The following is a 22,141-nucleotide window of genomic DNA, read 5'->3' as shown; positions in this document are numbered from 1 at the left end:
AGACCTTGATCTTGAGATCTTCTATCATCCCAATAGGCTTAGCAATAGTCCCATTGGCCATCTTTACCACTATGTTTGTGGTCCCAAGGTGAGGTCTTCCCATAGTTTCCCAGTAATGTTTAGTCACAATACTAACCCCAACGCCACCATCAAGGATTCCCTTCACAATTAATCCCTTGGTAGTGATTGGTATGGTCGCATTGGATTCATCGCCTTCAAAGTATTGTCCCAACTTGCTAATAGGTATTTCAATGATAGAGTTCTCATTGAGGTTGGGTTGTGGATCTAAGTGTTCATCCTCTATTGGCACCTCCCTAGATCCATCTATCTCTGCAAAATTGTGGTAGCCCGACTTTCAGTTCTCCATTGAGGAAAGCTCGAAGCTAAGAATAGCTCGGGATCTCCATATAGTTTGGACATGATGGTGGTTTTAACTTTTGAAGCCATGAAATCCATCAATTTGGAAATATTTAACGGCACCTTTTGGGCTTCAGTCCCTTGACGTGGGAAAAATGGGATCTCAATTTCTTCGATAGGATCAGGTAGTCCCTCTATAAATATTCTCTATAACAAGAAGGGAGTACGTCCACTTTACCATGACTTAAATAACACTAGGTATGGCTAATATTCTATGGACTTTGCGAGGTTTCTTTTGCGTAGGGAACACTGTGTCGGTATTCTGGATCTACCTAGGTGCTGGCTCTAGATCCCTTTGGATCTCTTCTACCAAAATCCTTAATTGCTTGACTCGCTCGATCTCCTTTGTAGGGTTTAGGTAAGTTCCTATCTTCTTCTTGGGTCCTGGACATTGTGGCTCATGAAGATCTTCCTTGTTGGTTTCTTTCCTAGTGGTCATTTTAATCTCCATGGTTTCACCTACATTAGAATCCTCTTCAGCGTCGTTCATATATACGGGGTCATCACCAGACCCTATGTTGGTCTTTGAACTGGGGTCTGACTTCGCTGCTTTTTGCGATATCTTTCTTCGTATTTTCTTCTTCTTCTGAGATTGGGCAATTGATGCCGTGTCTCTTTCTTCAAGAATATAATTTTGTTTTTGGAGCATCGATCGTGTGAGTTCATTTACTAGTACCACAAGTGTAGTTTGTGATGGATCCTCGATAACCTCAATCAAGTTTAATGGCATGATCTTCGGTGCAATTGGATTATTTGGACATTGGGCAATCAAATGATCTATGCTACATCGATTAAGTATCAGCATTGTAGACGTGCTTGCTTGATTGGTTTGCATTAGGGTAGCATTCTTTTGTAGCCTAATAGGACACTCAGCTACATGATGTGGACCTTCACACTCATAGCATTGAAGAGGTGGTCTCTTGGCAGTGTAATTGATGTTTTTGCCTCTTGCTTCAAGAGAAACTACTTGATAGATAGGTTTGACTTGTCTCCAATAGTCCTCCATGTAGTATTGTGGACTTTCTTCAAGTGCATCAATCCCATAGGCATTATTAGGGTCTATATCTTCCTCACAGCCTCCAAACAAGCGATAGATGACAACCCACTTGATTCACAGAAGTGATTCTCGGATGTGGTGGTTTCGGTCCTAGCACTGGAGGTGGTAAGGGTGTTGTTTGAACAACATTTTGGGCCCTCGCGACCATGTGTTGTGACGTTTGTTCAAGAGGTGGGGCCGACATCAATACATGCACTCGAGGTGTATCCCTCCATACTAAGGTTGGTCTATTGACCATTGCACATTTAAATAGTATGCAATCCTTAGCTTGATGACCATACCTCCCACAGGCATTGCAATTCCCATTGAATTTTACTCTAAACGTAGGGCATTCACTAGTACTATGAAGACCATAGCAAACTGAGCACCATTGTTGCTCCCTTCTTGGATACATATGGTTGTTTTGTGGATCACAATTGTATCTAAGACTCTCTTGAATGGCCTTGGTGAGATCTACTAAAGTCATCTCAGATATCTTTGGCTCCTTAGCAATAGGCTTTAGGGTCATTGCAGGCTAATGCCTCGATGCTTGTGAGCTAGTAGATTTAGGTTCAACAGACACTCTTTCTCCTTGAATCATTAAATTATCCTCCAATTGGATCGCATTAGTGGTGACTGCTTCCCAAGTGGTGATACCTCTAATGACGAGGCCGTTGTAGATATCCTCATGTCATAATCCCCTAATGAATCTATCAAGAAATTGGTTATTATTGAAGCAATCATTTGGATTACAACACGAATTCAAATGCTTCAAGTGACTAATAAAGTCTCTCACGGACTCTCCTTCCTCTCGTTGGACTTTCTGGAGCTGAGATGCTGCACCCCAAAGTACTCCCTCTCGTATGTACTCTTTCAATAACAGTCTCCTAAGAGTAGGTAAATCGTTTTCTCTTCCACTCTTAGGGTTCTATACCAATCCCCAACCTTTCCACTTAAGGTCAGACATAAAGCATTACTCTTATACATGTCACTGTGTTCTCCTAGGGAATCACATATTTGTTCAAATACTTTGATATTCTTTCTCACATCCACGTCTCCACTAAATTTTTGTGTGATCTTGGCTATTTGTATTGCCTTACTTCTAGGCTCCCTATCAGGCGTGCTACGCATATTCTCAGCAATAGATCGACCGATAGCTTGAGCAAATGTTTTCAAGTCACCTAAGTGAGCAGGCACCATGGGTGAAGGCACTCTAAATACTACATGTAAAGTAGGTTTGGCATTGGGCTTGGTGCATCCCTTGGGTTCCAAGTTTGGTACGGTGTTGTGCCATGTGGTGGCCCAAAGTTCATATGTGTGGCCTTGGGCATAACAGACGTGGTAGTTGGTATGGCCTCATAAGGGCTTGGATGTTGCGATCGTGGAGCATAAGTTGTTGAAACAATGGGAGGGGTAGGAGATATATGAGCACGAGGACCCATAGGTGTATATGATTGGTATACACTTGTAGATATTGTTGTAGGCATTGAGCTACCATATAGAGGTGCTTTACTAACAAATGAGGTCCATGGCGTGTTCCTTGGCATGCCCATCACTGGAGTAGGCATGGTAGCCGTGGTGTCATCAAGAGAAAGATGAGCTAGACTTAGAAAGGTAAAGCTATCACTTGTGGGCTCAGATTATACTGAGACCCTTGGCGAAACAACATATGGAGGATCCATCGGGCTTACCGAGGGAGTCTCCATTTGCGATAAAGTTGGTTGCTTAGCCTTCTCTATATCCAAGAATATGATGAGACTCGTTGAAGGCATGTGGATCCCTTTATAGGCTTTCTCTCTAGCTCAATAACCCTATGAATGAAATCACAAACTCTTTGTTGTTTCTCCTCTAAACTAGTAGCACCCGATGTTGATTGTAGGACATCTAATCAACCTACGTGATAGGTGTGACATGTGTATAGGTCGGTTAGAGTTTTCGTGTGTAGTTCGTATTCCCAGCTCTCATTTAGAAACGCTCTATCTAGGATTGAGGTGCTAGGGGTGTCCTTTGAACTAGATGCAATGTGGCTCTCTATGGGTTGACCCTTAGTGATCGCTAATTCAGGAGCACTGGATTGCTCTCCTAGCATGGATGTTGACATAGGGGCTTTGGCTTTTAACTCTCTTCGTTGCTCTGCCCTACGTAAGCTCTCAATTTCCTTTTCTCTAATCGCAATGATATACCGCTCAACCTCTTGCACTTCGGCAAGGCTTCCACCATCAGGTAATATAACCTCGGAGGGGAATAGCTCTGAAGAGTCAGGGAGTATTTACGTGCACACTCTCTAGGAGCATGGGTCTACGTTGGTCATGAATGGAGAATTTACTTCCCCACCCCCGTCATTTACATCGTTAGCTCCATGTTCGGAGCGAGTGGCTCTACTAAAGGTTTCCTTCAAGCGGTTGAGCACGCTTGACCCGGATCGTGGGCCCATGGCATGCATGTTTTGACTTGAGCTATCGGGATTAAGCATCAGTTAACCCTCCATGATATCGAGTTAGAGGAAGAGTCACTAGACGCAATATGTGGGTCTTGAGTGGTACTACCTTGGGTTTCCGTTGAGAGCCTAGAGCTTAAGGTAGAGGAATAATGAGTGCTTGTGTAAACGGAGACACTCTCTATGTGCTTGTCCTCTAGTTTTCCCAAAGTAGAGTGCCTTTAAAGGACCTATGGGGGAGCCCTCTTAGATGTGAGTCGCACAGAGTGCGAGTGGGGGAAAGGCAGGCGTTTGACATGCACTAGGTCGCACCCAGGGGTAGCGTAGTGGAAGTGCTCCTTCTTTCTACGAGTAGGGAGCTGACATAACGGGTTCTCATTGGCAAGATGTGGTTGAGAAACAGAGAGATGCTTTCTTTTGTAGAAAAATAGTTTAACCCCTCCCTTTTTCGTCTTGCTAGTGAAACTCTAGGAGGGTTTCTACGTTTCAGGCACAAAATCCGGATTCTTTAAACGGTAGCAAGGTTTCTATGTTTTAGGCACAGAATACAGATCCCCCCGTCCCCCCCGCCCCCCCCCCCCCCCACTTGCACCAGGAGCGACTCAGCTCTTAGAAAGCTTCAACGTCACTCGGGTATCCCTGGGCCCAAGAAGAAGATGTAGTAATTGATGATGAAAGCAAATCTTTTGCAACGTGCCTAATGGTCTCTTTCTCGCGCTTTGCTACGAGACGCGTACCACTTTGGATATTAAAACTCCTCGTCATCTTCATCCTGTTTTATTACCCTTCTATATTTAGCACACCCTCACTCGCACACAGAGCTCTCTCTTTCTCGCGCTTTCTCACACACAGACGCTACCGCCACATCTCTCTCTCTCTCTCTCACTCGCACACACACACACTCAGACACACACAGATGGCAGCTTCTCCAATCGTAATCCCATCTGCTCCATTATCTATGCGACACAGACACTCCTTAAGAACTGCGTCTCCACCGAGCTCCACGTCGTTAACCGCTCGCATGTCGTCCGGATGTTATGCGGTCTCATCCTTGTCACCGTTTACCCAGCAAGATCCTTACACCACCCTTGGCCTTTCCAACGATGCATCCGCGGACGAGATTAAGAAGGCACGTCGCAGACTTGCGCTGAAGGTGTGTTGGAACTCTGAAATGTGTGATAAGGTTTTAGTCGTCTAATTCATGATCAAATTCACTCCAATTTGATTGTCCACTTTGTATTTCAATTGTGCAGTTTCATCCAGATGTGTGCAAATCGGAATCATGCACAGAAAAATTCATACAAGTAGAGCAGGCTTATGAGGTACGTTTGCGAATGGTATAATATTTTGCTAACTTTGCGATTAACAACGTAGATGGAGGATATATCAAGGCTAATCAGTGCATGATCATTATTGTATTCGTGTTGCATTTCCTTGATTTATATGCTTTGTTGGGAGATGCTACATGCGAAATGAAAGGAAGAGAAGTTCAATTTTGTGGGAGAATTTCTATCGTCAGAAAAGATATTAGGAGAATCCTCAGTGCGGACATCGGATGTCAAAGCGATTAGGAGATGGGGATATGTATTTTTAAGTGCGTTTCGATGGTTTTGTGTATCGTGTAATGTTTGCATGATGCACATGCCTAGTGGGTTGAAGTTGCAAATCATATGGTAAAAGGACTTGTTTGAGAATTTGGATTAGGAACAGGGAATTTTATGGTAAAAAAAGGATGCATGGAATTTCGGCGAGTAGGAAATACGGTTATGTTAAAATGGCTACTGGCTGAGGATGAATCATGTCGTCGCATATATTGCATTGGTGACACATATATTGCCTTGATGCCTGCACAAAATAGAGTCCGCGCGAGTTTCTCAAAGGTTGTATAATGGTATCATATGATCCTGAAATACTAATTAGTGAAGGAATTTTGATTCTTGTCGCAGACTATAATGGACTGTTTGCGGGGAAAGGAGTCGAGCTTCAGTGTGGATGCACCCGAGGGAATGATGGGTGTATATGACGAGTCCTGGGAGGATTGGGAGGAGTGGATGGGTTGGGAAGGTGCTGGCACAAGGGATTACTCTACTCATATTAACCATTCTTTGTAGCTGCCTTTGAGTCCATTTTCGACGGTCTTTAATGTGCTAGATCGTGTAATCTTTCCGGTCTTCGACGATCGCGCAATTTTATTCCTGAATTTTGTACATAGCATTCAATTGTACAGCTGAGATACCCTTTTGTGGGTTAAAATCATAAAATTGTTCTTGGGATGCTCCGACAGACATACCCAAAAATTCCTGTCGAAACGAAATTTTTGTTATTGCAATCTTAGATCTGTTTCAGTCTTTGAGCAATTCTAAACAGTTTTTTACTTGATTCAGAATTCTTCCAGTGTGTAATCACTAGGATTGTGCCTAAATTCATGCATCTGCAGGTGTTAGGTCACCAAAAATTACCTGGTTTTCTTTAAAGTTACCTCAGTTTTCCTGATGTGTGAGCATATGGAGTTTCTTACAATGCCTTCAAAGCGCCTGGATTGTCGATCTCCTAAAGTGCCATTTGGGATTTCCAAAACTTGATGTTAGCTATTGAGTTGGAGATTTTTCTCGGTGGAGTGAGTGCATTGTGAGCTTGGATCTAGTTTATTTAATTCAACATAGAATTGATGTTGCAGAACTCTCACAAGAAGATTTAGAAATATTCTCATGTAGGAAAATGGAGTCTTTTTCAATGTTTTTCATACAATGCATAACATCATGAGCTTATGCTCGAGAGGCACCACATACCTAGCTAGGTACGATTGGGGGTAGGGGACCCCCCCTCCCCCCCCCCAAAAAAAAAAAAAAAAAAAAAACACCGGGGCTGGCAGTCCCTGCCCCCAATCGTACCTAGCTAGGTATGCGGTGCCTCCCTCACAGGAAACTCCATGATGTTGAGGTAAGTCACAATGTGGGAATTATTGTGAGAATTTGTTCTTGTGTCTACATAGGAAACCTGAGATTGAGTGCATCACAACATCATTGGCTGGCCACTATCATGACAGTGGGGCCCCTTCCATGAGCAGATCATATGTAACTGCAGAGGGGAAGGGATGATCCCCTGTTGCCGAGAAATGTCTCTAAAGCGAGCGCTAAAGCCTCAATTCCCCTTGTTGAGACAGGCTCTTGTGGCATATTCTAGCAAGTCTCATTAGCTGATAAATTTAAGAGGCACATTTAGTTACAAATTAGCTTCTAGACTAGACAACCCAAAGCTTGAGGTACTTCATCCAAGAATGATACAAGAAAATAGTGGGAATTTCGACAAATTTTAGGAGGTAATTTTCCCATTAAGTGAAAAAAGGCTGCCCAACAAATATGGAGTGAAATATTTGGGGGACTAGAATTAAAGACTTGCAAAGAGGAGATAGTAAGGAGCTGTGCCTGCATAAGGACTTTTGGACCCATACCATTTACCCACCTAAATTCTAATGCAACTACAAATGGCTCACTAATCAGCTCCAAGTTCTTCCTTCCTACTAATAGACCTTTTCAAGCCATCAATATTTACATTATTTAGGGACAACAAAGATGTTACGATAATCGTATAATCAACAAGTACATCGACATTATAATTTCTTGTCTAGTTACATTCCTAATTTCCTCCAGAGTTACAGCTCTGATTTCCTCTTGGTTTGTTGTACATCTCTACCTACATATTTTTCCATCAAATACACGTCTTTCTGTATGGTCAATTGCAAATAAATATCATTAATAGAAGGTAATTAGTCACATTAACTCAATGGAGAGAGTGTTATTGGGAGGTGTACTTTTAAGAAACTATTCATATAACATGCGTCAAAGGGTATTAAAATAACCCTTTTACTTACATGCTTACAACTTAAGGTAATAAAATAGTCACATTAAATGGAGAGAGTGTTATTGGGAGGTGTACTTTTAAGAAACTATTCATATAACATGCGTAAAAGGTATTAAAACAACCCTTTTAGTTACGTGCTTGCAACTTAAGGTAATAAAATGACTTCTTTTTCTTCAAAAACTCAAGAGTTTTTCTCTAAAATCAATCAAGAAATCTCTTCTGTTAGTATAATCTTATTAAATTGTGAAACCTTGACAATTAAAAAATATATTCATATGAACTCACGTGGTAACTTACATGTTTAAGAGGTGAACCCCCCGAGATTGTGTGTAGCTCCCAAGTTAATGACCCCTCTTAAACAATGAATAAGATGATGAGAGAGTGGTGTAGCATCTATTAATACCTCTTTTAAAAACTCCATGAAAAACATTTAACATTGCCATACTATTTGACAACCTTAATTCAATGGCTCACAATCACTTCCAAGAGTTCAAGGAGCCTCTAAAGCTCTCACCAGCATGTGATGTGTGTGTTGTCGCGGCCAGAAAAAAAAAACACCTTAGATGTGGCAACCTCGATCTTTTCATTCCACAATGATATCTGAATGTATGTGATTCTCTAGTGAGCTTTTGGAGCTCTTTTGATATATGCATCGTCCATGGATTATTGCTCTAGCAACGTGACTCCATGGCAAGGACTAACAACTCATACTCTTTACATTCTAATCAAACAGAGTGTAAATCTGCCTTTTGGTTAATATATAGCACTCTTATCTACTTTTGCCAAGAAAGATTTTACAACTCATGAGATGTAGTAACTACTCTCCACTTGCTCTTCGGTCAACCAATATATAGTCATCCTTTGTAGATTCCATGCTAGATAGCTACTTCTCCAAGCCAAGCTCAAACACGCTTTGAGTCAATCACGGCGTGTTCATTTGCACCCCCCCCCTCTATCTCTCTCTCTCGTGATAGATGGGTTATCCCATTTCATACTTGAGTAGCAAGATATGAGCTCAAGATCCCTTAAAGATATCTTTTAGGCCCTCTTGCATTTTTAGTGTGCCATTGAAACTTTTAGGGCTCTTTGGATTGCTTTTGCTACATCAAAAAAGATGTAACCGACCTCCCTCCTGATTTCCAAGTCTTGAGCTCGAGTCGTATAAGCTAAACCCTTGAGGTATCTTTGGATTAGTCCTATGCCATTAAAACTTTGAGATCTTGTTGGCCCTAGTCCATTTGCTAACCTTTCTTGTGCAAAATCGAGCGGTGCAACTGCTAGATGTTTGACTAGTCAGCTTATGGAATTTTTTTGTTGCTGCCTAATCAAATAACCTCACATCAATAGTTGGAATGCCTTCATGAGCCGACAAGCCCATATTTTGACATGTCAACACCAAGAATATATGGGTCGCAGAACTATGCCTGCAAATCGCGATCATTTTAATCATGCGCTCTTCAGAGAAGGTGAGTGGCACATGATACTTCTAGCAGGATTTTTAATGGGCCTTCCTTCTCTCACACCCCCTACGTACACCTGCTGAACACGCTGCTCAGTTAACCTCGGTGCAGGTTTCGCCTCCAATGTGGAGGGTCGTTGGACCACCCTCTAAAACACTGAATCGCATCCGAAATCGGATGCAGGCAGTCAACCTGATTTTTGAAGCCAGTAATAATAGAACAATGTATACAATTAGGCACCAACAACACTTTCAACCGGCTATAGGCTTGGTGTATGGGAGTGCATAACCATAGGAAGCAGACCACCTACTTTCGTCAACCCTTTTGCTTAGATGCGATTGTAGGGCTTCTATGGGCAGGCGCTCTTAAGAAAATTGGCATCTGAGTCCCCTCCACACTATCTCGCACGGGCGGCTTCAAATGGGATCTACGGTTGAGGTGATTCGGGCCGTCAGATGCACATTTGTAAATTCGAGACATTTAATATATTCGGGGAGAAAAGTAAATTCGGGTAGGCTTGTAAATTTGGGACATTCCGCACCTCATGTCTTGAACCCGTGACCTGTCCACTGCAAGCCATGTGCACTAACCACTACGCCCGCATGCGTTCGTTTGAAATATAGGGGATTTTAGTATGTCATATTGTAAATGTGGGCCGATTAGTAAATTTGGGGCAAATTTGTAAATTCGGGCAGACTAGTAAATTTGGGGCACCTGCCGAATCTGACGGTCCAAGATTGGCGTGCCCCGCGTTTTCCTCCTCCACCATTGATCCCATTTGAGCATGCCAGTGTGATGTAGTGATGACCTCCCCCCCCCCCCAAACACATGATGGCTGCAAAAGGTCCATGCATTGACCAATTTAGCTCTCAGGATGGCTCCTCCCAGCTCGCCAATCACCATCTGATCGCTTGCATTAGTGGGAAAGGTCATGCATTGACCTTTCCCTACACCATTACAACTTTGAGATCAAGGGCAACTAGAACTCAGGAGTCCACCACCCAACCACCCACTATATAGCATAGCCCCTGGCCCTTTTGCCGTGATTGGACTCCCTTTCCACACTGCTTAGCTCGGCCTTGTCCTTGTCTAGTCCGGCCTTGCCTTTGTCCTGACATTACTCCCCCCTTAAGAAGAGTTTTCGTCCTCGAAAACAAAAGTTGGAAGCTTCTTCTTAAGAACATCAATGTTTTCTCAAGTGGCATCCTTCATAAATCCAGCTGTTTGGTTGATCGGAACACGGTTCCGCAGGAGGTTCAATGAAACCAAGAGTAACATCTTGATTTTTCACATTGTTGTCCATTTGCAACCAACTTGTGTTACCAATTCCTATCCTATCATTGTGTGTAGACTCCATTTAGAACACACATGAGTATTCAAAACGAGTTACCCCACAAAGATGTACCCTAAAGAGTACCTCTTTTCACTTTCCATGAAAGTAACTTGCTAACCTACTCATCAACCAAGTTTAAGTCCTTGACTTGTTTTCCAATTTCAGCAGTAAACAACCCCACCATCACTAGAGTTCAAGGTTGAGAACTTGATTTATACATGAAGAGACTACACCTAGTCACAACCATGCTTTAACTTTATAAGCAAACTCCAAGTAGAGCAATAAATGCTTACTAATTGGATCGTGTGGTGCTAACGTACGCACTTGCATATCCTTTAGCACAAGAATACTTTGTAATCTGCATATGCCCTTGGATAAGTGACAGTACTGAGGTGTGTTTCCCCATGGTTTATAGCCAGTCTTTCCAGATGGCTGGTAAACGGGGATCACAATATCGTACCACATTGCAATGGAACGAATAACCATCGTGGTTAACTTGAAAAATCTACAAGCATCCAAACCGAGCCATGACCTCTATTGGTGATTGGTAGACCGAAAAGTAAACTCATTGAGATATTACACATAGAGTGCAAAAATGCTTCATAAGAAACAACTTGAGGAATATGCATGCCATTCCAAATCAGCCTTTGCTAAATATTAGGGCCCATAACACCTAGTGTGCATGCATTTAGCAAAAAACCGATCCGAACCTGTTTATCCATGGTGATCCTTGCCAATACTTATGGCAAATGTGATGCACCTAGCATACATTAAAAAGGAATGTAAATAGGTCTAAAAAGAAACTAAATACTTTCAGTTGCAATCTTGTGCCAGCCTTGTTGAAACATTTGAACCATAATAGAAGGTGAAATATTGATCACTTCTAGGTGCAAACGATGAAACTTTTTCATTAACAACTTAGAGCCTTGCTATATGTATAAACAACCATCTGTAATGTTGTTGAGTAGTACTTGTACCTGAACAAGTCATTGTAAGTATCCATCCATTTTTGGCCACGAAATTGCTTCTGATACGTCGTGCTGAAAATGGTCTAGAAAACAAATGTGACCAGCACCTAGGGACTTTGTCGTGACACATATTTGAAATGGTGGGCGCCAGTGTCAGTCCCATAGACTCATATTCGCCACATGTGGAATATGTCTCGACTAAGGATGTCTGAAAAAGAACATCCTACAAGTACGAGATGTACTTGTGTGTGCACGTAACTCTAAACACTCTGCGACAAGAGTGAGAGGGACCCTCATTCATTGCTCCACACTGGCTAAACCGAACTCCTTGAGTCCCTAGACCATGTTGTATCCCATGTGCCAAATTGAATCCTGCAAGTGGATTCATAACAGCATAATGTACTTTGGACACTACGGCCCAAAATACTTGTTTTATCATGCCCTTGGCATGGCCTTGGGGATTGAACTGAAAGTTCAGTTACCCGTATTCAAATGCAGAGGAGTACGTCTCCCCCCTGTGAAAAAATCAAGCAACATTGCACTAGGAACCCTGGGTGTTGCCTTCGCAATCCAAACCCTTTGGGAAAAATTTACGAAGGCATACCACTTGGTAAGACCTTTTGTAGAAACTGCTCAACTAGCAGGTGACGGTAACCAACCTAGTTAACCGTATATAGAATGATGAGAATTTTTTCGCTACCGCGTGGTAGATTGCGAAATTCTTTCCTTGAAAGTATAACGGGAATAGATAAACTTGTGATCCTCAATGCCTATGAGGTGATTTAGTAAGCACCCGCGGTGTCTTATCCCAAAACATTGCATCCATAGACACTCATAGTGCTATAGAGAGAGAAGAGATCCTCACTAGTGGAAAGCCTAGCTCTTATGGAAAGCCATGCTGTCGCCACGATATGTTGCATCTAAAATCCATGGTAGAAATCAGTTGGGTTGAGTTTATGGCTATCAAACTCAACTCAAGTGTCACATTGAAACCATGTCGTGAAAAAATGACATCGAAAACATCTATAATGACAAGACTCTTGCTTGTCCATTAACGTCGTTGTGTACCACACTAGGTATGTCTGTTCAATCTTAAGAACAAGCACCCAAGGAATGCCAACAGTTGGGTCGTACCCAATATCTAACAATGACTCGTATCCAACATGTGTGGCTCATAGCCCTTATGGCAATTAGTGTTCAATCGATTAAACAATGAAGATTGATGTAGAGGGCATCTTGCCCAATTTCTAGCTGAGAGTTAGAGCACCTTGGCTCATGATGACATGTATCAAACATTGCGCAGAAATTTTTCATTATTCATGGAGGGAAAGAAGAAAGAGAGAGAGAAAATGCTGGGCTAAGGAACTTTCCTTATGTGACGACTTTGTATATGTTGTGCCCAATCAGTGTGCTCGGACGCATCATATGCCTAACTTGCAGCTTATGATATAAGCATGCAACAATATGCCTATATAACTCTCTCATCAAGAGAGGAAACAACAAACACAAGCCACAGCTTGACCCACTTACCATGTATGGGGTCGTGACTTGACAAAAATGACTTAATATGGCACTTGGCCTGTGAAATAAGTCCTAGATTTAGATTCCATTTAGTGGTATTGTGCATTGACAACAACCATAAATTTAAACAATCCAGAACTTAGTTTGTTAGTAATAGAGTGTCTGGTGTGATAGCAGAAGCGTAATCTCGGAAGCGGTGGAATTCATGCCACATGGTTAGCATGCATTGCATACAAAGTTTTAACCCCTGGCGAGAGTGATGGCCTCAAACGTGAGAGCCAAAACCATTATTGCCTTGCACAGTCTAAATTGGCAGGGATGTTGTGAGGTGATATTTCCTATTTTTCCAGTTTTTTCAAACTTGTGTGCCACTGCCCGTGATTCCAAATCATTGGGCAGTACCTTGGCACAAGGGAGAAGCCTTGCTTCATGTAAATTTGTCAAAGAACTTTGCTTTACACAAAAGTATTAATTTCCAATGTAAATGTATAAACATGGAAAAATGGCAATAGTGACATGGTCTAACCTGGTTATTCTGCTGTCCTAAAATATCCTACAAGCATATGGAGAGATTCCCGAAAGGCATGTGCTCATAGCATACCCCGACCGTGTCGAGCAATTTCAATTGAAATTGACTAGTGCTGTGTGGTAAGCATTCTCGGTCAGCGTATAGAAACCGTGACAAGGAGTCGGCCATTCCAAGCAACTTGCTTTCTTCAACAGGTGCAGTAAAAGGCTATGCATGTCTCCTTGAGATTCCAAAACATTGCAATTTTGCTATGCTTTTTCATCAAAATTGAATCACTGAGAAACCTTGCTGCAGAGCAAGGTGGTTGGTACTCAAGCCATGCTTGATTCCAATCTTTAAACCAATCAAATTTTTTGTGCTTACAGTAATTTTCACAAGCCATGCTTGTGATGTGCATGCCTAAAGTGTATGCATGTCTACTGCATATCATAGCTATCAAGCAGATGCTCCATAACCAAAAATCAACTGCGTACCTTATTAAGTACACTTACCGATGAAGCTTGCCGCCGAAAGAATCTAATGAGTCGCCCGCAAGAAGAAAACCAAGAAGTGATTTTTTGGATACTGATGTTTGGTTCAATAGACATGGTCAACAATGGATTCGACTTCACCATTTCGAATTGCGTGCTGCTTAGAATTGAAAGAATGATCGGCCTTGCCAATCACCGTTGCCTTATAAGGCACAAGCCATGCCTAAGTTGGGTCTATTACTAGACAATCGTGTCTTGTAAAAACCTGTGTAGAGGTTATCTCTATTGGAGCCATGCTCCTTAGTCCAAATCATGGTAATGACTACCAATATTGGACGTAATATGTTGACCTTGGTCATACTAGACCCGTAGATAATTTCTCCGGACACCATGGCCGAGATCAACATAAGAACATAGTATTGCAATACAATTATATACATAAAACGATGAAAATTGCAAGAACTTGTAATTGCGAACCCGATAATCTGTTGTGTCCCTGCCGAGATCAAGCACTTTGTTCACCATCGACGCCTTATGTGATGTCTTGTGAAATACTTGCATCAACATGCCTGTTCGTGTTGGTTTGGTTCAATAGATGCCTTATTTCCTACGGTCGAGGTCCTTGTCCAAGTTGCACCAATAGGATTGCATGCTTTGCCAATCCTATCCGATCTTCCCGAAAACTGTATGCTTACCTACATGCCCTTGCAGGGCACAATTATGTCTTATCTCCCCCCACTCCATCCGTGGATTCCACCATCGAAGTGTTTTGGTTGTACTCCATGCCGTGAACGGCCGTGGTCAAATGTAGGCTCTGCTGTTGGGACGTCGTCATGAAACTTGGCAGCTCATCGGCCTTGGATCGTCGCTGAGCTTGGCAAAGCAAGGGGTCAAAACAGTGAGGGGTGTGTGCTCGGGGTGGGCATGCCCCCTTACTTAGGGTTTAGATTAAAAAAACCAAACCTACGTTGGGCGCCCACGTATGAACAAGAAAGAATAAAAAAACCAAACCTGCGTTGCCATGGCGGGCCCTTTTTGTGCTGCCACAGAAATCAAGAGCCAGGCACACTGTGATGCTCCACAGATGCCGAGCCAGTGTCCGAAACTCCTCCTCATGGCCTTGCGACCCTTACGAGCCCATCCTGGCATGATTTGGTGGAGGTCAAATCTTTCTCTCTTCTCGGCCCAAGCTTCCGTGCACGCGGGTCTTTGACCTCTTCCTCGACTTGTTAAGCAGCTCTGCACTCGCCATGAACCCCGACCCCGGTTTGCACGTAGCATGCAAGTTCATGCCAAGAACTCCACGGCCTTCTTCTTCCCAAGGCCCTTGGCCACGCCTGTCCTTGCTCCTCCGCATGCAAGACATGCAAAAAGCTCCTTCCAAACGTGAGAGCCACGCCCTCCATAGCTCTCAAGAGAGAGATTGCTTCCTCTTCGATTGAGAGCGAGAGAGAGAGATCTTCTCCATGATTCTCCATGAACGACTGAGAGAGAGAAAGAGAGAGAGAGATGCACAAGCCATGCAAGGCCCCCTTACTCCATAGCTCTCCCCCCCTGAGCTCTGATACCAATGTTAGACAAGGGGAACTAGAACCCAGGAGACCACCACCCAACCACCCACTATATAGCATAGCCCCTGGCCGTTTTGCCCTAGTTGGACTCCCTTTCCACACTGCCTAGCGCAACCTTGCCCTTGTCTAGTCCGGCCTTGTCGTTGTTCTGACAGATCTTGCTGGATCGAGTGTTCTTAATGTCCTAGTGTTTATTTCAAGACTCGTCAACAATATCTTTAGGTATTTTTGGATTAGTCCTATTCCTTTAAAACTTTTAGATCTTGCTAAAACTTGTAGATCTTGCTGGAGTGCTGTTAATATCCTCGTCTTCATTTCAAGACTTGTTGAAAAGATCTTTAGTGTCTCTTCGGGTTGGTCCTATTGCATTCAAAATGTAAGGCCTTCTTGGAATGTTCTTAATGTCCTCGTCTTCATTTCAAAACTTGTCAACTTGTCGGATAGATCGTTGGCGTCTTTTGGGATTCTTCGTATGACATTACAAATGTGAGGACTTGTTGAAGTGTTATTAATGTTTCGGTCTTGAGTTCAAGACTCGTCAGATAATTCTTTAAGATATCTTGCTATACTCCTAAACGTTACATGTTCCCTTGCTTCTCTTCCAGTGTGTGTCAGTTGTTTTTTTTTTTTGGGGCGGGGTGGGGGCGTGGGGGATGGGAAAGCGTAAATACGTATCAATCACCAGAGGACTCTAATTGTGCTTGCGATCATTGTTTATTCTCCCTACTTTCCTTCATGTTCGAACCTTACAAGTTCTCTCGTGTTCAGCCAATGAAAGCTACCAACGAGATCTCTCTCGTTGTTTCTTCTCCCTACTTTCCTTCATGTTCAAACCTTGCAAGTTCTCTCGTGTTCAGGCTAGTGACAACTGCCAATGATCTCTCTCTCTCTCTCAATCACTCACACACACACACACTTACACACACATATTGTTGGATAGTCCTAAAATTAGACGGTTGCAATGCACTTCTAAAGAAGGGTTAGGAAAATACTAACCTTCAAAACAATTTTATGCCGTTCCAACAAAAGACCCACAATTTTAATTATAGAGGAACAAAATCTTTGGAGATCCCCCGAGTCCCCCCCCCCCCCCCCCCCCCCTCCCCCGAGTCGTTATAACAATTGTAACATTTAATGCACTAGCAACTTGTGTGGGATTGAGAGGAAGAAGATGTATCTTACGAGAAATAAGTATTCTCCTCGCATAATCACTCTAATAGCATAGCTTAGCTTAGTAATTAGCATGATAGAGGAGATGAGCATGCCATTGACGCTTGGCTCTTGGTTGGATTTGCATTCCATAGCCAAGAGTTGTTGGTGTAGGCCTCTACTGCTCAATGCTTGGAGAAGGAGATGGGAGTTCTTGCTCAACACATGAGTTGTGTGTGTGTGTGTGTGTGTAGCAAATTTGGTTATACTAAAAATGCCAACTCTCTCTCTACTTGGTCGACCCCTCTTGCTTTTTGCTCCAGCTGGCTTCCCATTGGCTCCTACAAAGCTTAGCCAATCACAAATTAGAAGCATAATTGATAGCCTTGTGACATGTGTCCCCCTTTCACCTTTTGTGAGAGATTTAGGTAATTAAATAATTTAATTATACTCTCATTGGACCTTTTAGTCTTTTGGCCAATAGGAATCAAGCAAGCCATTGGGCTGCTCGATGCTCATTGGACCCCTTGGTAGACTGTCCAATAGTCTTCTAGGGAGCTTAAATCTCTATTGGTTCTTTTATCAAGCATTTTTAAATTGATTAGACTAATTTTACTCTAGCCTAATTCTCATTGGTCAACCTCTATGGCCATCCAATAGGATTTGAGGGGAGATTGGGGGCAACTAGGCTAGTAGCCTGCCATGTGTCCATTCTTCCCTTTGGGGAGAGCTTGAGAGTGTGTGTGTGTGTGTGTGTGTGTGTGTGTGTGTTTCTCTCTCATCCCTTATTATCAGGGCTCGCCCCCCTCCTTCCTAGGGATGTGGGAAGACTTTTTAGTCTTCCCATAACCATCCGATTTTCCCAGCTTTGGCCATTTTATTTTTTAGTTAATTTTGGGAACCTTAGCATAAGGAGGTCTTAATGGAGCTGAACCTTAGGTCTTTTAAGCTCCAGTGATGCACATTGCTCTTTTGTAGACTGCCTCCCTTTGGATCCCTATTTTCTCTCATTTGGAGCCTTGCAGAGACCGGTCTGGCAGCCTTACCAATATTCTAGCTTTTACTCCCCTAGTACTTCTCCATATCAAATGATTAGTTTAACACAAGAAAATCATTTGGGAGAATTAGATATTAGTTTTTATGACATTACCTCTCTCTTGAAATCATAGTCGTCCTCGACACTGAGGTAGAGAAGATAAAGCCTAGTCATTAGTCCGTTTTGCTAGCGGGTAGAGGATCCTTATTTTTACCCTACGACACCGTTCCAGAATGGATGACTAGTCCATTTGGTGCTTGAGAGCCTTAGTAGCTGTCGCAAGCATGTCTACACATTAGTTTGTATCAATCTTCCATAGTAGAGTGACAAACTCTACTTGGTGTTTGGGAGACGTCGTCTCCACAAACATGATCCTAAGCATGCATACTTATTAACATTTGTGCACAATAAAGAAAGAGAGAGTCGTATAAGATAGAAACTTTGTTCATTTATACGTATTTACATTTCCTTACTCTAGGGAATCTTTGTAAGCATTGACAAGGTTTCGGTTATCCCTTAATTGTATGCCTTGCATCCATCTAGAATCTTCAAAAGGATAATTTTTAAACTTGATAAGATATTGTCTTACCGCCTCTCAATACCTTGTCTTCGTGTCAGAGAATGGACTCGGGCTGCAACACCTCTTCTTGGTCCTCCATCTCCGGTGGGTCTTCAATGGTTTCTTCTTGAGGGGGCTCTCCTTTGTAAGGCTTTAGTAGGCTCACGTGGAAAGCATTGTGTATGATCCAATGGTTGCGCAAGTTGAGTTGATAGGCCATCTCATTGATTGTCCTAAGAATCTGAAAGGGGCCATAGTACCTATTTGCTAATTTAGCATAGTACTTTTGGTGTCCCAAAGGATTCTTTCCTAGTGTGTGCCTTAATTGAGCCTTGGGAAACTAAGCAAGACCCAATCATTTTGTTTAAAGGCTAGAGCTCTTCTGTGCTTAGCATCCTTAATCTTTTGGTAAGATTCTTGTAGGTCTTGGCTATATTCATCTTCCTGAAGGAGTACGAGCGGAAGTGCGACGCGAGAGAGAGTGCGAGAAGAAGAGCACGATGATATGGTGAACTCGCTCTACTGTAATGTGTAGAGCATAGTGAGTTCTTATTAGGTTTTTACAAAAGAATATGTGTACATACCTGGCGGCCCGCCCACTTACCTGGGCGACCACATTGGGCTTTATACCCCAACAACCTCCCACTTTAAGTCCAATGTGGTACTTTAAGTGTGAGAGAAGCTACTATACAAGCTAATATACAAGAGATGTAGAGAAGTGATGTACTACCCTACACCTAACTGCTTGCGAAAATGCGCAAAGCTCTCTGAGGGAAGTCCTTTTGTAAGTAGATCAGCAGGATTTTCTGTGGTGTGAACTTTGACAAGCTGAAGTTGCTTGTCCTCGAGCATTTCCCTGATGAAATGATACTTCACATCCACATGCTTTGTCTTTGAGTGATAAACTGGATTGCGAGCCAATTGTATAGCACTTTGACTATCACAATATAACACAGGCATCTCTTCTTTGATTCCCAAATCTGTTACTAGTCGATTGAGCCAAATTGATTCTTTGCATGCCTTTGATGCTGCAACATATTCAGCCTCTGTAGTAGACTGAGTAACACAATCTTGTAATCTAGAACGCCATGATACTGCTCCACCAGCCAATGTAAAGACATACCCTGACGTAGACCTTCAGTTGTCTAAGTCACCTGCATAATCTGAGTCTATAAAACCCTTTACACTTAGCTCCTGACTCCCATAGCATATACGCATACTCTTTGTAGCTTTCAGGTATCTCAATATTCCTTTCACTACCTCCCAATGTTTCTTGCCTGGGTTTGACATGTATCGACTTACTCCTCCCACTGCAAATGCAATGTTTGGACGAGTAGCAATCATTGCATACATCAAACTACCCACTACAAACGCATATGGAATCTTATCCATTTCAGCCTGTTCTTCCTCACACACAGGACAATCTTGTTTGCTAAGTTTCACATATGGTGGCAATGGAACACTACATGCCTTTCCCTTCTCCATATTGAAACGTTGCAAAACCTTGTCAATCTACTCTGTTTGAGATAACCAAATCAACTTCTTTGATCTGTCTCTCTCAATGCGCATACCAAGTATATGACTTGCCTCACCCATGTCTTTCATGTCAAACGATTTTGCCATCTTTGACTTCAAAGCTGAAATCTCTTCCAAGTGCTTGCCAGCAATCAACATGTCATCCACATACAAAATAAGGATCAACCAAATGCCATCCTTAGCCTTCTTTGTATATAGACAGTGATCGAACTCACTACGTTTGTAGCCTTGAGAAAGCATAAACTTGTGGAATTTATGGTACCATGCCCTCGGTGATTGTTTTAAGCCATAAAGACTCTTTAACAACTGGCATACCCAATCTTCCTTGCCTTTCTCAACAAACCCTTCTGGATGCTGCATGTAAATTTCCACATCTAAATCACCATGCAAGAACGTTGTCTTGACATCCATTTGGTGCAACACCAAATCTAATATGGCAACCAATGCAAGAAAGCATCTCAATGTAGTCATCTTGACCACCGGAGAGAAGACTTCATCAAAGTCAATGCCTTGTTCTTGCTTAAAGCCCTTGGCAACAAGCCTTGCTTTGTACTTTGGCTGACTATCATGAGCGGTGATCTTATACCTGTAAACCCATTTACAGGGTAGAGCCTTTTTGCCCCGTGGTAATTTAACTAGCTTCCATGTCTGGTTTTTATGCAGAGCTGTCATCTCTGACTACATGGCCAATTGCCAATTCCCGGAGTCCTTCATTTGCACTGCTTCCTTGTAACATGAAGGCTCATTGCAATCAGTTACCATGACATAATTCATAGATGGAACAAACCTATCAGGAGGTCGCGTGACACGTCTAGATCTATGCACAATAGGTGGCTCAGGCTCAGCCACAACCTGTGGTTCCACTCTATCCTATCCTTGCTCCTCTTGAGCCCTGACATTTTGTCTTGCACGTGCAGGTCCATCTTCTTGGAAGACAACTCTTCTAATCTCCTCAACCCTCTCTGGTTTAGAATGATATTTGGATTCATTAAAGTGAACATCATTGCTGCGGACAACCTTTCTGGATTCGGGATCCCAAAGTCTGTACCCCATCTCACCAGAATTACCATAGCCTAGAAAGATGCACTTTCTACTCTTTGGCTCAAGTTTGTTCCTAAATTCCTTTGGAACGTGAGTATATGCCTCACAGCCAAAGACTCTGAGATGCTTGTATGAGGGCATTTTGCCTGACGATACCATCTCTGGCACTGAATCCTTCTGCAAAACCTTGCTAGAAGATCTATTTACAAGATGAACATCTGTTGATACAGCTTCAGCCCAAAACCCATTTGGCAGCTGTGCATTAGACCACATACTTCTGACCTTCTCTTGTATGGTCCTATTCATCCTCTCAGCAACACCATTTTGAGGAGGATTGTAAGGAGCAGTAAGTTCACGTTTTATACCTTTTGACTCACAAAAGTCCTGAAAGGCCTTTGAAACATTCTCTCCACCATTGTCAGTGCGTAAGCATTTAAGCTTCTTGCCACTCTGATTCTCCACAAGTGTCACAAACATTTTGAAAACACTAAACGCTTCATCCTTGTGCTTGAGAAAGTAAACCCATACTTTCCTCGAGTAATCATCTATAGATGTCATAAAGTAAGAAGCTCCCCCTAGAGATAGGTTAGGCATAGGTCCACACAAATCACTATGAACAAGTGCCAACTGTGTATCTCTTCTACTGCTTCTATGCTTATGTGGCTGCTGTGTTTGCTTACCATACAGAGAATGTTCACAGAATTCAAAATCATTAAATGAAAAGCCAAGCAAATAACCAGAATGAGACAAGATTTCCATTCCCTTCTTGGACATATGTCCTAATTGGCTATGCCACAAAGAAACGTTCGGCTGCTCGGTTACATTGATTACATTTTTAGAGACATTTGATACATAAATCATGTAAAGTCCTCCAGACTTTACTCCATGTGCTACTGTCATAGAACCCTTGGATATCTTCCACATGTTCTGTCAAAAAATGGTGGCATAACCAGCATCATCAAGTAAACTTGTGCTGATCAAGCTCTTTGTAATTGCGGGAACATGTCTCACATTCTTCAACGTGAAAGAAGAGCCATTCTGAAACTTCAATTGAACATCTCCAACACCTAAGATCTCACATGTCTGCCCATTGCCTAGCCGAACATGATCTTTAGTGGTCACATAAGAAGTAAACCACTCCTTGTTTGGAGACACATGAAGTGATGCCCCTGAGTCTATAATCCAGTCACTCAGTGCATTTCCATCAGATGCTGTAA

The 22,141-nt window shown here is 42.6% G+C and overlaps 1 protein-coding gene across 1 annotated transcript; it reads left to right on the top strand.

Annotated features, from left to right (window-relative positions):
- Positions 1 to 4,674: 4,674 nt before the first annotated feature.
- On the top strand, positions 4,675 to 6,243 carry LOC147451212 (chaperone protein dnaJ 8, chloroplastic-like). Its single transcript, XM_086520883.1, has 3 exons — positions 4,675 to 5,043; positions 5,144 to 5,212; positions 5,837 to 6,243. Exons 1-3 carry the CDS (start codon positions 4,807 to 4,809, stop codon positions 5,999 to 6,001), a joined length of 471 nt encoding a protein of 156 aa, XP_086377009.1. The 5' UTR covers positions 4,675 to 4,806; the 3' UTR covers positions 6,002 to 6,243.
- Positions 6,244 to 22,141: the final 15,898 nt, after the last annotated feature.

Source organism: Adiantum capillus-veneris, chromosome 9 (genome assembly GCF_014529385.1).
Source record: "Adiantum capillus-veneris isolate H3 chromosome 9, ASM1452938v2, whole genome shotgun sequence".
In the NCBI taxonomy this organism is placed as follows: domain Eukaryota; kingdom Viridiplantae; phylum Streptophyta; class Polypodiopsida; order Polypodiales; family Pteridaceae; genus Adiantum; species Adiantum capillus-veneris.
The sequence above is the reverse complement of the archived record's forward strand: the minus strand, read 5'-3'. Positions and strand labels throughout refer to the sequence as shown.

Excerpts from the sequence above, each read along its gene's own strand:
- LOC147451212 (XM_086520883.1), top strand. The coding sequence starts at position 4,807 with ATGGCAGCTTCTCCAATCGTAATCCCATCTGCTCCATTATCTATGCGA. Across the intron at positions 5,044-5,143 it reads GTCGCAGACTTGCGCTGAAG|TTTCATCCAGATGTGTGCAA; the intron begins GTGTGTTGGAAC and ends TCAATTGTGCAG. Across the intron at positions 5,213-5,836 it reads AAGTAGAGCAGGCTTATGAG|ACTATAATGGACTGTTTGCG; the intron begins GTACGTTTGCGA and ends TTCTTGTCGCAG.